Source organism: Triticum aestivum, chromosome 2D (genome assembly GCF_018294505.1).
Source record: "Triticum aestivum cultivar Chinese Spring chromosome 2D, IWGSC CS RefSeq v2.1, whole genome shotgun sequence".
Taxonomy (NCBI): domain Eukaryota; kingdom Viridiplantae; phylum Streptophyta; class Magnoliopsida; order Poales; family Poaceae; genus Triticum; species Triticum aestivum.
The window spans coordinates 58568056-58589187 of NC_057799.1; the positions used below are offsets into that span (position 1 = coordinate 58568056).

General features: G+C 46.8%; 1 protein-coding gene across 1 annotated transcript; it reads left to right on the top strand.

The window, feature by feature from the left end:
• Positions 1–14575: 14575 nt before the first annotated feature.
• Positions 14576–19687, top strand: LOC123051543 (probable inactive receptor kinase At5g58300). Its single transcript, XM_044474443.1, has 3 exons — positions 14576–14810; positions 17110–18463; positions 18862–19687. Exons 2-3 carry the CDS (start codon positions 17182–17184, stop codon positions 19491–19493), a joined length of 1914 nt encoding a protein of 637 aa, XP_044330378.1. The 5' UTR covers positions 14576–14810; positions 17110–17181; the 3' UTR covers positions 19494–19687.
• The last annotated feature ends 1445 nt before the right edge of the window (positions 19688–21132 follow it).

A 21132-nucleotide genomic window follows, 5' to 3' on the forward strand; every position in this document is an offset into this window, starting at 1 on the left:
AATTGTGTGCCAAACTCGTAACTCAGATATTCATATCTATGATCATATCACAGACATTTTATCCTCTTGTCACGACGATCTTCAACTTCACTCTGAAATTACTTGAACCTTTCAATAATTCAGACTTGTGTTTCATCAAGTAAATATTCTCAGCATCTACTCAAATCATCTGTGAAGTAAGAACATAACGATATCCACTGCGTGCATCAGCACTCATTGGACTGCACACATCAAATGTATTACTTCCAACAAGTTGCTCTCTTGTTCCAACTTACTGAGAACGAGGCCTTTCAGTCATCTTGCCCATGTGGTATGATTTGCATGTCTCAAGTGATTCAAAATCAAGTGAGTCCAAATGATCCATCTGTATGGACTTTCTTCATGCATATATACTAATAGACATGGTTCGCATGTCTCAATCTTTTCAAAAACGAGTGAGTCCAAAGATCCATCAACATGGAGCTTCTTCATGCGTTTTATACCAATATGACTCAAGTGGCAGTGCCACAAGTATGTGGTACTATCATTACTATCTTATATCTTTTGGCATGAACATGTGTATCGCTACGATCGAGATTCAAAAAACCATTCATTTTAGGTGCAAGACCATTGAAGGTATTATTCAAATAGACAGAGTAACCATTATTCTCCTTTAATGAATAACCGTATTGCGATAAACATAATACAATCATGTCTATGCTCAACGCAAACACCAAATAATAATTATTCAGGTTTAACCCCAATCTCGATGGTAGAGGGAGGATGCGATGCTTGATCACATCAACCTTGGAAACACTTCCAACACATATCGTCATCTCACCTTTAGCTAGTCTCCGTTTATTCCGCAGCTTTTATTTCGAGTTACTAACACTTAGCAACCGAACCAGTATCTAATACCCTGGTGCTACTAGGAGTACTAGTAAAGTACACATTAATATAATGTATATCCAATATACTTCTGTCGACCTTGCCAGCCTTCTCATCTACGAAGTATCTAGGGTAGTTCTGCTTCAGTGACCGTTCCCCTCATTTCAGAAGCACTTAGTCTCGGGTTTGGGTTCAACCTTGGGTTTCTTCACTAGAGCAGCAACTGATTTGCCATTTCATGAAGTATCCCTTCTTGCCCTTGCCCTTCTAGAAACTAGTGGTTTTACTAACCATCAACAATTGATGCTCCTTCTTGATTTCTATTTTCGCGGTGTCAAACATCGCGAGTTGCTCAAGGATCATCATGTCTATCCCTGATATGTTATAGTTCATCACGAAGCTCTAATAGCTTGGTGGCAGTGACTATGGAGAACCATCACTATCTCATCTGGAAGATTAACTCCCACTCGATTCAAGTGATTGTAGTACTCAGACAATCTGAGCACATGCTCAACGATTGAGCTTTTCTCCCTTAGTTTGCAGGCTTAAGAAACTTGTCAGAGGTCTCATACCTCTTAACGTGGGCATTAGTCTGAAATCTCAATTTCAGTCTTTGGAACATCTCATATGTTTTGTGACGTTTCAAAACCGTCTTTGGTGCCACAATTTTAAACCGTTAGCATCACACACTGAACTATCACGTAGTCATCAAAACGTGTATGTCAGATGTTTCGTAACATCTACAGACGACGCTCGAGGTTCAGCACACCGAGCGGTGCATTAAGGACATAAGCCTTCTGTGCAGCAATGAGGACAATCCTCAGTTTACGGACCCAGTCCGCATAATTGCTACTATCAACTTTCTACTAAATTTTCTCTAGGAACATATCTTAGTAGATCTAAAGCGTAAGCTACGACATTATTTGCAAAGACCTTTTGACTATGTTCATGATAATTAAGTTCATCTGATTATTTAATGAACTCCCACTTAGATAGACATCCATCTAAGTGATACATGATCCGAATCGACTAGGCCGTGTCCGATCATCACGTGAGACGGACTAGTCATCATCGGTGAACATCTCCATGTTGATCGTATCTACTATACGACTCATGTTCGACCTTTCGGTCTCTTGTGTTCCGAGGCCATGTATGTACATGCTAGGCTCGTCAAGTCAATCTAAGTGTTTTGCTTGTGTTCCGAGGCCATGTCTGTACATCCTAGGCTCGTCAACACCCGTTGTATGCGAACGTTAGAATCTATCACACCCGATCATCACGTGGTGCTTCGAAACAACGAACCTTCGCAACGGTGCACAGTTAGGGGGAACACATCTCTTGAAATTTTAGTGAGGGATCGTCTTATTTATGCTACCGTCGTTCTAAGCAAATAAGATGTAAACATGACAAACATCACATGCAAATCATAAAGTGACATGATATGGCCAATATCATCTTGCGCCTTTGATCTCCATCTTCGAGGCGCGGCATGATCACCTTCGTCACCGGCATGACACCATGATCTCCATCATTGTGTCTTCATGAAGTTGTCTCGCCAACTATTACTTCTACTACTATGGCTAACGGTTAGCAATAAAGTAAAGTAATTACATGGCGTTTTCATTGACACGCAGGTCATACAATAAATTAAGACAACTCCTATGGCTCCTGCCGGTTGTCATACTCATCGACATGCAAGTCGTGATTCCTATTACAAGAACATGATCAATCTCATACATCACATATATAATTCATCACATCCTTTTGGCCATATCACATCACATAGCATACCCTGCAAAAACAAGTTAGACGTCTTCTAATTGTTGTTGCATGTTTTACGTGGCTGCTAAGGGTTTCTAGCAAGAACGTTTCTTACCTACGCAAAAGCCACAACGGTGATATGCCAATTGCTATTTACCTTTCATAAGGACCCTTTTCATCGAATCTGATCCAACTAAAGTGGGAGAGACAGACACCCGCTAGCCACCTTATGCATCAAGTGCATGTCAGTCGGTGGAACCTGTCTCACGTAAGAGTACGTGTAAGGTCGGTCCGGACCGCTTCATCCCACAATGCCGCCGAATCAAGATAAGACTAGTAACGGCAAGTAAATTGAACAAATCATCGCCCACAACTACTTTGTGTTCTACTCGTGCATAGAATCTACGCATAGACCTGGCTCATGATGCCACTGTTGGGGAACGTAGCAGAAATTCAAAATTTTCCTACGTGTCACCAAGATCAATCTAGGAGATGCTAGCAACGAGAGGGGAGGAGTGCATCTACATACCCTTGTAGATCGCGAGCGGAAGCGTTCTAGAGAACGGGGTTGATGGAGTCGTACTCGTCGTGATCCAAATCACCGATGATCCTAGCGCCGAACGGACGGCACCTCCGCGTTCAACACACGTACGGAGCGGGGACGTCTCCTCCTTCTTGATCCAGCAAGGGGGGAGGAGAAGTTGATGGAGATCCAGCATCACGACGGCGTGGTGGTGAAAGTAGCGGGATCCCGGCAGGGCTTCGCCAAGCGCAAGCGGGGAGGAAGAGGTGTCACGGGAGGGAGGGAGGCGCCAGGGCTTGGGGTGCTGCTCCCATGCGCCTCCCCACTATATATATGGGTGGAGGGGGCTGGTTTCTTGCCCTCCAAGTCCATTGGGGCGTTGGCAAAGGGGGGGAAAAGAAATCCCATCATTTCCCTTCCCCACCGATTGTTATCCCCCTTTTTTAGGGATCTTGATCTTATCCCTTCGGGATATGATCTTATTCCTTCTAAGGTGGGATCTTGGTGCGCCTTGACTAGGGGTGTGGGGCCTTGCCCCCACTACCCACGTTCATGTGGGTCCCCCCATGCAGGTGGGCCCCACTTCGGAACCTTCTAGAACCTTCCCGGTACAATACCGAAAAATCTCGAACATTTTCCGGTGGCCAAAATAGGACTTCCCATATATAAATCTTTACCTCCGGACCATTCCGGAACTCCTCGTGACGTCCGGGATCTCATCCGGGACTCCGAACAACTTTCGGTTAACCGCATACTAATATCTCTACAACTCTAGCGTCACCGAACCTTAAGTGTGTAGACCCTACGGGTTCGGGAGACATGCAGACATGACCGAGACGACTCTCCGGTCAATAACCAACAGCGGGATCTGGATACCCATGTTGGCTCCCACATGTTCCACGATGATCTCATCGGATGAACCACGATGTCGAGGATTCAATCAATCCCGTATACAATTCCCTTTGTCAATCGGTACGTTACTTGCCCGAGATTCGATCGTCGGTATCCCAATACCTTGTTCAATCTCGTTACCGGCAAGTCACTTCACTCGTACCGTAATGCATGATCCCGTGGCTAACTCCTTAGTCACATTGAGCTCATTATGATGATGCATTACCGAGTGGGCCCAGAGATACCTCTCCGTCATACGGAGTGACAAATCCCAGTCTCGATTCGTGCCAACCCAACAGACACTTTCGGAGATACCTGTAGTGCACCTTTATAGCCACCCAGTTACGTTGTGACGTTTGGTACACCCAAAGCATTCCTACGGTATCTGGGAGTTGCACAATCTCATGGTCTAAGGAAATGATACTTGACATTAGAAAAGCTCTAGCAAACGAACTACACGATCTTGTGCTATGCTTAGGATTGGGTCTTGTCCATCACATCATTCTCCTAATGATGTGATCCCGTTATCAATGACATCCAATGTCCATGGTTAGGAAACCATAACCATCTATTGATCAACGAGCTAGTCAACTAGAGGCTTACTAGGGACATGTTGTGGTCTATGTATTCACACATGTATTACGGTTTCCAGTTAATACAATTATAGCATGAACAACAGACAATTATCATGAACAAGGAAATACAATAATAACCATTTTATTATTGCCTCTAGGGCATATTTCCAACAGTGTAGGCTCACCGAAAACATATGCTCCCCGCCGGGGTTAGAGGGATGGTCGTAGCATAGCGGTAGGCAGTGATTGGGGGAGGCTGCGAGGCTGGTGCGGGAGCACCGCTGGCCGCGGGAGCCGGTGGTAGGCGGTTTGGCTGGTGGTATTTCGCAACTGGAGGTATACGGTGAATACGAAAATGCTTGAGGTAGAAGAAGGCGTCAAGCCCGTTGGATGTGCATCGGATGGCCGAAAATGATCGACTGAACCAAAATGCTATTTTAGTCGACTGGTTTCTAGCTAGTCCCTTTCAAATTCATATATTTTTTAAAAAAATTGAATTTATTTATATACTCAAACTTTTTTCAAATTTATGAATTTTTTTCGAGCCCATGATTTTTTTTATAAATTTGAAGATTGAGAAATCAACAGTCAACTGATTACCGATCAACCGGTCCACCTAGCAACCCATTGAAGGTCCACCTATCAACCAGAAAAGCGGAGCTAGTTCGACCAGCTCAACCGATGTAGCGGCAGCAACGCGAGTATGTCGGCGCGAGCGCTATGTCTCACATTAAGCAAGATGGTAGCAGCTCTCGCCGAAGGTTTTCCCTCCCCCTGCCTCGTATTTGATGGTCCATTCGCGCGCGCATAACAAGCAAAAAAGGAGAGGAAATGGGATTCGCTCAAAGAAAAGGGGAGGAGAGAAGCAGGGCGCTGCTAGCCATTCCGCCTAGGTCCCATTCATGGTAAGTAGTAGGGGCCCTTCCTACTTGAGGCGATTCAAGCCAGTTTCTTTTTTTTTTCTTTTGTTTCTTCTCCATTTTTTCTTTCTTTTTGCATTTTCTTCTTTTTTTCATTTTCTTTTCTTTTGTTGCTTTTGTCGATTTTGTTTGTTCTTTTGCTTATTATTCTACATTTTCTGTGTATGTCAACAACATTTTTCTAATACACGTCTAACATGTTTTCAATACAAATTAAACATTTTTTTAATACATGGTCAAGATCTTTTCTATACACATTTTGAACATTTTTCAAATGCTTGATTAACATTTTTTTTAATATATTTACATTTTTAATACTTAGTCTGTATTTTTATACATTTTAAATATTTTTATGGTGTATCTAGGGCACATCTAGACGTGCCTTAGTTATTGCACATCTAAGTGACTCAATCACACCACAATGAAAAAGAAAACGTCAGCGTGAATCTTCAAGTAAAATCAATGGTACATAACTTAGATGTGCAATAACTGGGGCACATCTAAATGTGCTTTAGCAAAACTATATTTTTGAAATGCCTGGTTAACAATTTTGAACTAAACAGATTAAGATCTTTCGAACACATGGTCAACATTTTTCAAATGCCAAATGCCAAATGTTTGATTAACATTTTCAAATGCTTGTTCAACATTTTTTTTTTCAAAATTCTTTATTAACTTTTTATATACATGATATGAAAATTTCATCATTTTTTTAATACATGATCAATAATTTTTCTATACACATTCAATATTTGTCCGAATGCTTGATTAACATTTTTTTCAAATACTTATATTTTTCAAATGTGTTTTGTAGTGTGTTTTAAAGTATAACCAAAAGTCCAAAAATAAAGCAAAAGCGAAAAAAATAGGGAAAACAGAAAAAGTGGTTGTGGCGTGCTTGAAGGCGAGATATAGGGGTGCCCATATGTCGGTGAGAATCCCCCCAAAAAAAGGAAAACGCGAGTACGTCAGTATCCCTGCCGCACGCGGGGAATAGGATTCCCGGCGACGCCACACGACCCGCGCGCCGGGCCGACGGTGCGGCGGTCTCCACGCGCCTGCGCGCACTCAACGGCGCCCCGGAGTGTCGGTGCGCGTCGGATCGGAAGGTCAAAGCTTGTTCAGTGAAGCTCGGGGCATCAGAATTTCTCCATGTGTGTGCGGGCGGCCTGAAACCTCGCCCCTTTTCCTGTTTTTTCCCGTGTATGTAAAAATCAGCACGCCACAACACGTGGCCGATCCTATGCTATACCATACTGCAGTCGTGGCCATCATCGAGCTTCAGATTTGCCCTAGAAAAAATGCGTCGAACTTCAGATTCAACTCGTGCATGCATAATCTCAAGATGAAAACGAATATAGTACGAGTGCTGCTACTGTGCTGAAGTCTGTCTGCACACTCCAACGGCAAGGCAGCTAGCAGAGGGCGGCGGCATTAAAATGGTGTCGCCGGCCCGGCCCAAGGTCCACCAGCCGCTGGTGCTGGCACCGTAGTGTACTCCAGTACAGCCTACAGTGTGTCCACTGCCCACTGCCCAACAAATGCAGTGCAGAACGCAGAGCCTACGCAACCCCGGGTGGTCAACTCTCTCAACTGCCTACACGGCTCGATCCCCGGAAACTGATAACCCTTTCCAGCAGGGCTCACAAGGCCCGGCACCCAAGCCAATCTGTTTCTTCTTCCAGACGCAAAGGACAGCCTCCCGGCGAGCCCAGGCCAACCAAACGACGATTAATACTGTATAACCGGATACACACAGACCAAACAAATGCACCGTTAATGGTGCTATACTGCTCTCTTGCCTGCACAAACAGTATCTCGAGGATGCCACATGTCAGTGACCCATGCTGCTGCTGCTAGCTAGCTAGGCCAGGACCAGAGCAGATACTGCATTCTATAGTACAATGCTAGCATCAGACTGTACAAGATGACACATGCAGCAGCACTTGCAGATTATATTCCCTTTTCTAGAGACGAGTGGCTTTCAATTTCAAGGTGGTCGTCAGGTCTCTCGGCTATGCGGTTCCTTGCAAGCATGCCTTTGGCCGCATTCCCGTCAGCCGAACACGACAGGCCAAGCCTCGCTAATCAACGGGGACTACATGGCATGATCCTGTGTCATGTTACTGTTGACTGCATTACGGTCGTCCGGATACGATACGGGGACTTGTTAATCGATGAGGACTATGTGTATGATCCTGTGTCGCATTGGGTTGTTTCACTGTTGACCACATTTTCAAGTTCCAGTGTACCATGGCTGCAGCTTCTTTGTTTGTAGCGGCAGCTTGTGTGCTCTGGTTTCATTCTTGGGACACGTAAAAATGGAGAGAGGTCGACGATGATCTTGTGATCCGAACCGGATACAGTAGCTGATACGTACTACCCCACACTGGTCCAGGAGGAGATAATAATAAACAAACTAGAAAGGCAACCGTAGACACAAAGCTAACGATCTGAGTATTATACGATTGGCCGTCTTGATTGGACGCCTGGCTGCAGAAGATTCCGCGCTGTGCAAGCGACGCCGACGCCGGGTGCCCCCGGTGCATGTGCAACTCTGAATTTCCTCATCGAACATATCACATCTCCGTCTCGAGCGGCGTATCAACTGCTGCGTCGAATCGCTGGTTCCAACTTCCAGTTCCCGAATTGCAGCAATTAACAGCTCTTAATCACTCACTGCTGCCAACTTCCAGTTCCCGAATTCCCGCACGACCCGTCTCGGCCGTCGCCCCTCCCCGCCTGCGAGCCACACGTCCTGCCGCGATTGCCATGGTCCGGACCTCTTCGGTTGCCATGTTGCCATGTTGCTGAACTGCAGTTGCCATGTTGCTGAACTGCAGTTGCCATCTTAGGTCAAAGTGTCGGATGCCATTTTTGGGCAACTGCAGCTGTTGCCATGTATGGTCTGGTCTACTACAGATACCATGATTTGAAAAACTTTAGGAGTTGCCACCTACTAACACTGGACAGTTGCCATGTAGCACTAAAAAACATGGCAAAAAATATGTTTCGGTAAAAAGAGAGTTGCCATCTGCTTACAAGCGCGCTAGGGCAGTTGCCATGTACCCTGCAAAACACATGGCAACTGATAGCTTTTGGTATGTGGGAGAGGAGACGGGCATGTGGGCGATGGTGGTATCTTTAGGAGCTGCCACCTACTAACACTAGACGGTTGCCATGTAGCGCTACAAAACAGACGTGGCAACAATAACATGTTCGGGGTAAAAAGAGAGTTGCCATCTGCTCATGCTCACAAATAGGGCAGTTGTCATGTACCATTCCAAAACATGGCAAATGACAGTTTGGGTGTGGGAGAGTGGGAGAATGGGCAGTCGTAGGAGATGGTGCGCGGCGTGCGAGCGCGACAGCAGTTTCATCGCACGCCCCGACTGGCGAAACGTTGACCGCGGAGAGAAACCGGCGTGCGGGCGAACTCCCTCACACCTACACACGAGTTGTCCTACGTGGCACACAAAATCAGCCTTTTCATGCCGAGATTCGTGCAAACGGCGCTGGACGACGATGGAGGCGTGTGGGTGAGTTGTCTAACACCCACACGTGTGGGCGTTAGTGTTTTCGTTTTTTATACATGGTCAAATATTTTTTTCTAAACATTTAACGTTTCCCAAATGCTTGATTAACATTTTTCAAATGATTGATTAACATTTTTATATACATGATACAAAAAATTCATGATTTTTTAGTACATGGTCAACATTTTCTCTATAAACATTTGACATTTGCCAAATGTTTAATTAACATTTCAAAATAGTATTCTTCTGCTGGCTGATGCTCAATGACAGAATAAACACCTGTGATCTACTCACCACAAAAAACTTCACACTGGAGAGCACTATTTGTGTATTATGCGGAGACCACACTCTGGAAGACAGAACTCATTTACCATTCAGCTGCCCATTTAGGCAAGGCTTCTGGTGCAGTATTGGTATATAATGGAACACTGATCTAAACATTCACATGATGATCATGGATGCAAAACAAAGATATAAATGGGATTTCTTCATGAAAATTTTAATCACCGGAAGCTGGGCCATATGGAAACATAGAAATGACAAAATATTTGAAGACATCCCATACTCCATCATAAATTGCAAGACTAGCTTGAAAAGGCATTTTCAAGACACTATGGTCAGAGATAGGCCTAGTATCAAAGAAGAGATGTTGTCATGGCTAGACAGTATGTAAGAGTTATATTGGATGTATAGATCTAGCCTAACTGGTTTGCCACTGGCATGATCATGCCCCCATGTACACTGCCTAACCCCTAATTTAAAATGAAAAAGATGACAATAGGGATTTTTCGCTACTGTAGTTGGTAAAAAAACATTTCAAAATAGTTGATTAACATTTCTTTTGAAAATTCTTGATTTTTAATACATTTTTTGCGAGAATCATTTTTTTAATACATGGTCAACAATTTTTATATACACATTCAATATTTTTCCGAATGGTTGAATAACATTTTTTTAATACTTGCTCAACATATTTCAAATGTGTTTTGTAGAGTACATGTTTAGTGACCATTTGCTGCTAAAAGCTCATTTATTTTTCTGTGTTCAGCCATCCCAACCTGTTTTAGCCTCATTTGGCCCCCCATAATCAAATATTTTTGGCTCCGTCACTAGACAGCACACGACCCGCGCGCGGTGCGGCGGTCTGCACGCGCCTGCGCGCACGCACCGGCGCTCCGGATTGTCGGTGCGCGTGGATCGGAAGGTCAAAGCTCCTTCGGCCCCTTGCTTCTTGGGTGAAGCTCGGGGCATCAGAATTTGTCCACGTATGTGCTGTCGGCCTGAAACCTCTCCCATACTACACTCGTGGCCAACGTCGAGCTTCAGATTTACGTACCCTAGAAGAGTGTCCAGAAAAAAAAATTACCCCTAGAAGAAAAATGACGAACCTCACAGATTTGAATCGTGCATGCATCATCTCAGGATGGAAACCCAACTCGAATGCATTAACGTATAGTACGAGTGCTGCTACTGTGCTGAAGTCTGTCTGCACACTCCAGCGACAAGGCAGCAACTAGCGGAGGGCGGCGGCATTAAAACGGTGTCGCCGGCCCAAGAAGGTCCACCCGCTGCCGCTGCTGCCACCGTAGCGTACTCCAGTAGTAGTACAGCCTACAGTGTGTCCACTGCCCAACAAATGCAGTGCAGGACGCAGAGCCTACGCAACCGCCTATACTGTAGGAGTAGTCTGTAATCAGCTCGATCCCCGCAAACTGATAACCCTTTCCAGCAGGGCTCACAAGGCCCGGCACCCAAGCCAATCTGTTTCTTCTTCCAGACGCAAAGGACAGCCTCCCGGCGAGCCCAGGCCAACCAAACGACGATTAATACTGTATAACTAACCTGTGGTATCAGACTGTACAAGATGACAAGCAGCATGCGTACGTACACATTGCAGATTATATTCCGTTTTCTAGAGACGAGTAGTGGCTGTCAAGACGGAGGTCACGTCTCAAGTCTCTGCTAATCAATGGGGACTACATGGCATGATCCTGTGTCGTGTTACTGTTGACTGCGTTACGGCCATCCGGATACGATACAGGGATTTGTTAATCGATGAGGACTGTGTGTATGATCGTGTGTCGCATTGTGTTGTTTCACTGTTTCATTCTTGGGACAAGTAAAAATGAAGAGAGGTCCAAGATGATCTTGTCATCCGGACCTGATACAGTAGCTGATACTACCCCACACACGGACTGGTCCAGGAAAGGATTAAAAAAAACCTAGAAAGGCAACCGTAGACACAAAGCTAACGATCTGAGTATTATACGATTGGCCCTCTTGATTGGACGCCTGGCTGCAGAAGATTCCGCTGTGCAAGCGACGCCGACGCCGGGTGCCCCCGGTGCATGTGCAACTCTGAATTTCCTCATCCAACGTATCACATCTCCGTCTCAAGCGGCGTATCAACTGCTGCGTTGAATCGCTGGTTCCAACTTCCAGTTCCCGACTTGCAGCAATTAACTGCTCTTAATCACTCACCGCTGCCAAGATGCGCTACAGATTCTTACAGTTCTCCTGCGCTAAACTTAACAAAAAATGCTCAACTTCTCGGTGAAGAAGCAGACGGTAACACGCGGTGAAAAGTCGATTCAGGGGGGATGCATGCATGACACCACATTTTGTTTTCATCGATTCACAATGATGAGTCAATGACGGCGACATGAAATTCAAAAACCGACGTCTCCCGTCAGACACGCCGAATGGACGCGGCTTAATTTCGTCAACTTGTTATCTTCCCACGTAGGGAAGCCAAACCAAAAGCGACAGCGACAAACGGTGGAAGGATCGGGCCTTTAAGCAATTTCACTCTCAGAGCTTTAATTTCTTGTGGGAATTTCACTTTCAGAGGCTGGAGTCGTCGCAGCCACACTTGTCATCTAGCACTGGCCAGACACGTTTTTTTTTTTGAAACCCTGGCCGGGCACGTTGACCTCACGCAGTTAACCACTTCACCGGATGGCAACAAAGGCACGTGATGGTCTCGTACACGTGCGAGGCGTGCCGCTGTCAAAATTGGCGGCCAGCGCCGCGGGTGAAAGGCATGTGAATCGAATGATGCAACTAATCTAGGAGTCCAGAGTGGTAAAACTTGCGGGTAGGTCAATCGAGGAAGAAGACAAACATGGCTAAGAAGAAAAAGTTGCTACGCACGAGATCTCTACTGAGGAGGCATACATATTTCAGCGGCAATTTCTTTTGTGTGTGTGTTGAGAATCACCAGGGGAGGAATCCTTCCATCTAAATCTATTATTCAAAGTGGCCATTATGCCGGAGAGCGATCCGGTTTATAAGAAAAACCAAATCAAAAATCTAGACAAATTGACCCCTTTTATACGAAAAATCAGGCCGAAAACCGTTCATGGAATTCACACCGTTTCGTTCCGTAGGAAGTGAAGGTAACTAATTTTGATAATTTGGAGGTTATTAAAATGATGATTAATGGTGGATGGTCAGCAGGAGCGGCGCCGGCAGCAATTTTTGATGATTGCTATTTTTTGGCGCTGAATTTCCTATCTCTAGGTTAGAACACTGTAATAGGGAAGTCAATAAGGTTGCGCATGAGTTTGCTAGGTTGGCTAGATTTTCTTCTACTGTTGATTGGTTTGAGGAGCCTATGATTGAAATTGTACCATTCCTCACAGACGATGTATTTGTTTTTTCAGTTGAATAAAGTCCATATGTTTTTCAAAAAAAAGTCTCCTTGAAATGATGTCCAGAGGAACACAACACGGTTGGAATACTTGAAGACTTCTGTTCGTTGACATCAGCATTTGATCGCTAATTTGCCACCACTATGTTTCCCCCTTCTTTTTCTTGCTACCACGACACGTACCGAACGCGGCCGACCGCTTCACACCTAGCAATCGCCATGCCACAGTCCACACGATGTAGCTTTCGCCGGACCCAAACCAGACCGGTGTGCCGAGCCTGACCTACCACTGTGTACCTGCATTGCCTCTCTATTATTGTCGGGCTGACGGTCGACCGATGCCGACGGCTCGGTCGGGTACGATCATCCGCCATGCTTCTTTTCGAAGGCACATCATTTCCTCTCCACCTCGCAACGACTTGTTGGGTATAAATGGAGCCTAGCTTGCTATTGCTGCATGGACCGGCTCGTTACTGCGATCAACGGTGGTTGTACCCTGCACAACATGCGCTGCAATTAAGCCGAGTCGTTGCCCGTGCGCCGCGGAAATTAAGAGGGTGTCTAGTTTCATTTTTCCAAAAAGAAGAGGATAAGGGCATCTTCAACACAATCCGTAAAAATACTCCCGCATCCGTCCGCAGATAGGGGGCCGGTCCGCGGACACTAATGCGGGAGTACGTCATCCAACCATAGTTGCACACATCCGGCCTTCTTTAACTTTTTCCAAGACCGCACGATTAAATAGCCGCATGCAAAGGGTACATACGTTCAAATAGCCGCATGCAGCACTAGTTTAAATTGTAAAAAAGTTCAAATATTACATCCCAACATTGTTGTCCCCATTCACCGTCCACTGATGCTCAATCAAATCTTTCTTGAGCTGCCCGCGAGTTGGTTGATGCATTTGAATAATCTCCTCAAATGTGATCGGGTTCTGGTCCGAAAGTTGGATAGGATCACCCACGTTCTCAAATTTCAGAGCTGCGTCAATATCGTCACCCTCATCCTCGACGATCATGTTGTGCATGATCACACAACATGTCATCATCTCCCACAAGGTTTTCTGATCCATTATTTAGCAGGTCCACAAACAACTGCAAAACGGGTCTATAGAACTCCAAATGCCCATTCGATATCCTTTCTAGCTGCTTCTTGTCTTTGGACAAAGTGAGCCTTGGTCAATTGGGTTTGAGATGGTGATGACAAAGGTAGCCCATAGAGGATAGATACCGTCAACCAGATAGTACTCCATGTTGTACTCATGTCCATTTGCAGTATAGTGGCAAGGAGAGCTTTTCCTTCAGCTAGCCTCGCAAACATCGACGATTGTTACATCACATTGATGTCATTGTGAGACCCAGACATGTCAAAGAAAGCGTGTCAAATCCAAAGATCCTGTGATGCAACTGCTTCAAGAATGCTGGCGAGCTTCTTAACATGACCCCGATATTGCCCTTGTAAAGCCTTCGACAGTTCTTCGATTTCTAATGCATTCAGTCAAGAGATCCAGGCAAAATGACCTGGCCACCCTCTTGCTTATGAGATTGCCAAGAGCCTCTCCGTGTCTGCCACAATTGGTTCTCTCAGGTACTGAGGTCCGAACACCTCGACCACGAGTGCCGAACCATCCAATTCACACACACGCTGGGTTTCGACCGTTTGGCTGCGAGGGGCACAGTGACCACTCTACCACCACTTTGACTGTGCCGCTTCACCGCCTTCACTACATTGCCGCATCCACACTTCATTAATACCGCCGAAAAAGCAGGGGAAAACGGACGGGGCAGTGCACCAGTGACTGAGCAAGGCGGACTACTACTACAGTGGTGGAGTGGATCCCACGCCCCCCCTTCCGTTTCATTCCTCCCCTTAACTGCACCCCCGCTCCCTCCCCTCCCCCCCGGAGCCGCCGCCGTCTCGCTCCTCCCCCCTCCCTCCCTCTCTACCAAGACCCAGCGGGAAGCCCTTCCTCTCGTGCCCGGCGTCTCCAGGGTCCGGGGACGAGAGAGCGGCCACCGGAGCTTCTCAGGCCAGCTGCTCCCGCGCATTCCACCGGGGCTCCGCCGGCCGGCCGGCGCCGTCGAGGTACGTGCCCTGCTCTGGCGGCTCCGCATTCCCGGCCGTTCGAATCGTCGGTTCCGCCTCCATACCGTTGTGTCGGTTGCTGTTCTTGGCTAGTTCTTCTTCTCCTAGGTTGCCGGCCGTCTGTGTTTTGCCCCCCGTTTGTAGGCCGTCTGAATCTTTTCTGAAAATTACAGCGCTTGATGCGTTGAGCTGTTCGTCGTTGTAGGGGAAAAGGGGCTCTGTTCGTCTCTGCCGCGGAGTGTTCCCGTCCAAGCCCACTGGCGTTTACTTGGTTTTGTCTCTGTTCATTTGTTTATTTCTTGTTAGAAAACGGCCGTTTTGGATCATGCCCTTAAATTGCGAGCTACAGCTGCAGGAGTACAGTGGGATTAATTAATACTAGAAGCATATATCGCCTCCACTTTTTAATCAAAAATATTAGTACAGAATCAACATCATCTCTGTTTCTTCATTTCCTTTCAGTGAGGCACTACTAGTTTCAGAAGGAAAAAAATAATGTTTGGTAATACTTTGTTCTTCACTTCAAGTTTACAAATTTCCCCACTGTCCACTTTTGGTTCTGTCCCCACTAGGCATTCTTGTGGTTCTCACCTGTGTTCAGATCATCAGATGTAGTACAACGGTGGTGCTGTACTTACCATTCATCACTAGATAGATGTTTGTGTTCAGTTACACTGCACGCTCGCCATTCAGGTGGACTAGGAATCGTGCAGATGGGGGTTCTGGCGTGGTTTCAATTGTGTTTGGTACCAAGAAAGCAAATAAATTCTAGTAGTTCTACATAAATCCAAGTGCTCCCTTTGCTTCAGTTTTGTTTCTTGTACTGGCCAAAGGTTGGATCTCTGCCAAGCTTCCAGTTCTTGTTCCTGCCGTATGGTGGATCCAGCAGCAGGCAGCAGCACCCCCCACATGCCATTAATTCCTTGTAGCATGTTACTTGCTCTGGCTTAGAATCGACTCAACCAGCAAAGGTTTCACATGAGCTGTAGTATGTGTGTAGTTCAAGGGTTGGAAGCTGGTAAGTACCTGGAGATGTGTGAACTATGGGTGCTAAGCCAGCTTGGACTTGGACTCTGGAGCGCCGGGCATTATTCATTGGCCGGCCCTGATTAAGAAATTGCTTCTCCTCAGGCCCTCTTTAAGTGGGGATGAAGCAAATTGTGCACTGCTCTAGGCCTTGTAGACAGTAAACAAATGTGGTGAGCCTGCAAGCACATTGCCATGTGCAGCAGCCACCTTCCCACACCTCCATCTCCATTAGGCTGCATAACCTTCAGACAGGGTTCCTTGTGATTGCCGACCTTTGTTTGTTTAGTGGCTTCTCTGATGAAGCAGCTTTCTCCAGTGATCACTGGCTTAGATGTCTGCAGTTAGCGCGGCCGGATGCCTTTCGTGCGACGCTAAAGCTGGGCCATCTTGTTCCTAAGCGTGCTCAAAGTTTCTACCACATGTAGGGCATCTTCATCACATAGTTGCCTCAGTTCCTGTCGGTACTATTTGCATTGCATTTTGTCAGGGACTCGGAGTTCTGTGCCTGAGCTTCAGTAGTTTGTCAACTGAACTTAGTGGTGGCAATACCGAAATGCATGATGCGATGTGCTCATCTTTGTGGGTTCAGCTTTGTTCCTGTTATTCTCTTTCTCCCTGCTTTTGCTGATGCTTTTGGCTTTTCATACGCTGACCGTATCGTGCCGCTTTTCTTTTTCTGCTTCTTTCCCTTGAATTGCTTTCTGCCTGCAATTTTTAGGCCATGTTTTCCTGCCTTTACACTTTAAAGGGCGCCAAGGTGGAATTTCTGTCCCTCGACTTGTTTTCATGCTCGACTGCGTGTGCATTCTTACATTGTCACTAGAAAACCAGGCCTCCTGTGAATAGGTAGTTCAGTAAAGTGTCTCGCTGCTGGTCCATACCGACCGATCTCGCAGGATAACCGCCTGCGGTTTACACAGGAAACTTTAAGTCGCACTAGTTTGGAATGATGAAATATTGAAATCTGTAACAATGATGGAAATTTATCTTTTTAAAGTGCCCTGACTTACTTAAAAAGTGTGCGTTCCTGTTGAGTGAGTCACTTGCTGGAAAAGAAAGCTGATTGCGCTGACTTGGTTACAGTCATGCGTGATTCACATGATAGCATGCATCAGTGTGCCCTTTGGGGCACCTTGCAGACATATGTGCAGTGATTGCCAATTTGTGTGTTGTCCTCTTATGATGAAATACTGTTCTTGTTTGCAGCTAGACTTTAAAGCTTAGTGTCCGTACGCTGGTTCTCACTAAATGTCCACTTTTGTTTGATCAGGTTTGGTTACTTGTCTGGTGTAAACAAATGAAGGTGCAGCTGATTTAGTTCGCCCGTTTGACGACTCATCAGATGGATCATCTCAGTCTTAGAAGCCTTGTCCGCCTTCTGCTCTCACTGCATCTGTCATTATCGTTATTCAACCCTCTGGCAGTAGCAGATTTGGCCTCTGAGAGCCAAGCCCTTCTTGACTTTGCCTCTGCAGTCTATCGCGGCAACAAGCTTAACTGGGGTCAAGGTACACCACCGTGTTCATGGCATGGTGTCAAATGCTCAGCAGACCAGTCACACATATCTGAGTTGAGGGTACCAGGTGCTGGCCTCATCGGAGCAATCCCTCCAAAGACTCTTGGCAAGCTCGATTCGCTCCAAGTTCTGAGCCTGCGGTCTAATCTTCTATCCGGAAGCCTTCCATCTGATGTGGCCTCACTTCCTTCTTTACGTTCCATATACCTTCAGCACAATAAACTTTCAGGAGGTTTGCCTTCCTTTTTCAGTCCTAACCTTAGTGTAGTGGAGCTCTCCTATAATTCCTTCACTGGAGTGATTCCTACAAGCTTAGAAAACCTTACTCAGTTATATCTCCTGAATTTACAAGAAAATTCTCTCTCCGGACCCATTCCTGACCTGAAGCTTCCAAGCCTGAGACTGTTAAACCTGAGCAACAACGAGTTGAAGGGCTCAATTCCTCGCTCGCTCCAAACATTCCCAGATAGTTCATTCTTGGGGAACCCTGAACTATGCGGGCCACCACTAGATAATTGCTCATTTCCAACACCAACACCCTCCCCAGAATTGCCTTCAACACCATCATCTCCATCGCCTGCGCATCACGACAGGAAACTGAGCATAGGGTTCATAATCGCGGTTGCTGTCGGGGGATTTGCAGTACTGATGCTAATTGTGGTTGTGTTGTGTGTGTGCCTTTCAAAGAGGAAGGGGAAGAAAGAGGCCGGTGTCGACTACAAGGGAACTGGTGTCAGGAGTGATAAGCCGAAGCAGGAATTCAGTAGCGGTGTCCAGACTGCTGAGAAGAACAAGTTGGTTTTCTTGGACGGTTGCACCTACAACTTTGACTTGGAGGATCTACTGAGGGCTTCTGCAGAAGTCCTTGGCAAGGGGAGTTATGGGACTGCCTACAAGGCTATACTCGAGGACGGCACTGTTGTCGTTGTCAAGAGGCTAAAAGATGTCGTGGCAGGGAAGAGGGAGTTTGAGCAGCAGATGGAGCTCGTTGGGAGGTTGGGTAAACATTCAAACCTAGTCCCGCTTCGTGCTTACTACTATTCCAAGGATGAGAAGCTTGTCGTCTACGATTACATTGCCACCGGCAGCTTTTCTGGCATGTTGCACGGTATGTGTTTTCACTCCTACATATTTCTTTATGATGTTAAGTTGTTAACTGTGCAATGGCTGACAAGAGAACATAACAAGGGGCCAACATTGCTCAAGTGTCAAAATAATTGTTACTGTACCTTTGAAAGTACATAACTTGCTATATCCATGCCATGCTTAATACGGAGTAGTTGGCATCTGAAATTATGACATTTACAAGATGTTAGGAACCTTTATTTTGCAATAGGTCTGAACATAAAACTTGGACATATTTCTGCACATTTCCTGCCTGAAGCTGCATTGATTGTTTTTTTCTTCTATATCTTAAACATTTCGTGCAAAGAAAGATAACTTGTGTTAGGCAAAAAATTAAACTGTTGAACTGATAGTATCTCTTACTGAATTACTGATCAACAGGTATCAGAGGTGTTGCTGAGAAGACGCCATTAGACTGGAATACCAGGGTGAAGATCATACTAGGAACAGCATATGGCATCGCGCACATCCATTCAGAAGGCGGCGCAAAGCTCACCCACGGCAACATCAAGTCGACCAACGTCCTCGTCGGTCAGGATCAAAACGCGTACGTCTCAGACTACGGCCTCAGCTCTCTGATGAACGCGCCCGTCAGCGCGTCCCGCGTCGTGGTCGGCTACCGCGCCCCGGAGACCATCGAGAACCGGAAGAGCACGCAGAAGTCGGACGTGTACTGCTTCGGCGTCCTCCTCATGGAGATGCTGACGGGGAAGGCGCCGCTCCAGTCGCAGGGGAACGACGACGTGGTGGACCTCCCGAGGTGGGTGCACTCGGTGGTCCGGGAGGAGTGGACGGCGGAGGTGTTCGACATCGAGCTGATGAAGCACCAGAACATCGAGGAGGAGCTGGTCCAGATGCTCCAGGTGGCGATGGCGTGCACGTCGGGCCCGCCGGAGCGGCGCCCGGCGATGGAGGAGGTGATCAGGATGATCGAGGGGCTCCGGCACTCCGCCTCGGAGAGCCGCGCCTCCTCCGACGAGAGGTTCAGGGAGCCCAACCCGCCGTCGGTCTAGGCCGCTGTTCCCTCGCCGGCTTCTCTGTCAGGAGATCATTGGATTCATTTAGCTAATTTGTAATTTGGGTTCATGCATGCCAGCATGGCTGGCATCAGGTGCGACCTCACTGGATCGAACAATTTGCATCGAGACTGTAATCTTGGCAATTGTAGAGATTTTCATTGGGGGATTGAATTGTTGTGTTTGTTTCATTGCTGTGCTGAATCTTCTTGCTGGGCAAGTGCCGCATGGCTGGCTTTACCTTTCAGGCCAGCAAACGAACACCTGGTCGGCACCACCCCACGCCGGCGCAAGGACCGGCACTAGTTGCTTCCACATACCATGGCAGGTCGCGGCGGTAGGATCGGCAGTGGTCGCACCAGTGTATGGTTGTATGCGAACTCGAAGGCCGGCCGGTGAGCGGAGGGCGCCAGGAGCGGACGGCGTAGGGTTCTCGTGGGTCAATTCAATTTTCTTCAGGGTCTTTGTGAGAAATGGTTTCGGTAGCAAACCTTTTTTGTGTGTGTGAATGAATACGCAGGACACATATCTTTTCATCGATAGAAGGGCAGAAACTACATAATGGTCACGATCCAGCAGCTGCTTACAGTTAGAAGGCGCTGTTGTGGATGCAAAGTGAGCAGAGGGAGATGGGGTGCTCAGCCCAAGGTACATAGTTCAGGTTACAGGTAAGACTCTGTGGCGTCCCTTAGCTCTGGCCTTTGCCCAAAGTATACCTGACCATCTGTCGGGCCGGGCCTACCAAAGCCCGATGCAAAAAACCCAGGCCTGAGCCTGGCCCGGCCCGGCCGTCGGGCCTAAAAATCGGGCCCGAACCCGGCCCATGATGCTAAAAGCCTGTCGGGCCTCTTCGTTAATGCGTGAATTTGACGGGCTCAGGCCCGCCCCGACCCGGCTGTCGGGCTTGAAATCTAGGCCCGAGCCTGGCCCGTGGACAAGGTCGGACCAGGCCGGGTCGGGCTTTTTCGGGCCGGACCGACCGGGCCGGGCTTCCCATGGTCAGGTCTAGCCCAAAGGCACGCCTCGTCCTTGATGAGACGAATAAGATCCTCATGAGATGGTCGCGCTCCTTCGAAGATGCATGCGTTGCGGTGGTGTCAAATAGACCATGCCAAAAGAGAGATCAGCAGTCCAAGCCCTTTGCGCAAGAAAGGCTGGGAGTCCTGGATGGTTGTAGCATACCAGTCGAAAACTGGGGCGAAGCCATCCGGCGACATAGTGGTGAGCCAGCACCATGCAAGGATCTCATGCTAGGTTATGCGAGAGAGGACGCAACCCACACGGTCCGGACGTATGCGGACGGTTTGAGATTCGGCGTTGGAGATGCCCTAATTACCCGGTCACCTCACCAGTTCTAATCACTTCTCCTTTTTTTCCTTTTCCTTTCTTTTCGTTTTATTTATATTTTTTTCTTTTTCTTTATTTCATGAATCTTTTCAAAATCCGTAACTTTTTTTCAAATCGATGAAGATTTTTTGGATTTTAGAATTTCTTTTGAAAATTGATGATTTTTTTTGAATTTGTGAACTTTTTTGAAAACTGATGAACTTTTTTCCAATTTTGAACCTTTTTTTGGAAATCGATAATTTGTTTTTAAAATTGATGAACTTCTTTTTGAATTGATGAATTTTTTGAA

Excerpts from the sequence above, each read along its gene's own strand:
- LOC123051543 (XM_044474443.1), top strand. The coding sequence starts at position 17,182 with ATGGATCATCTCAGTCTTAGAAGCCTTGTCCGCCTTCTGCTCTCACTG. Across the intron at positions 18,464-18,861 it reads CTTTTCTGGCATGTTGCACG|GTATCAGAGGTGTTGCTGAG; the intron begins GTATGTGTTTTC and ends ACTGATCAACAG.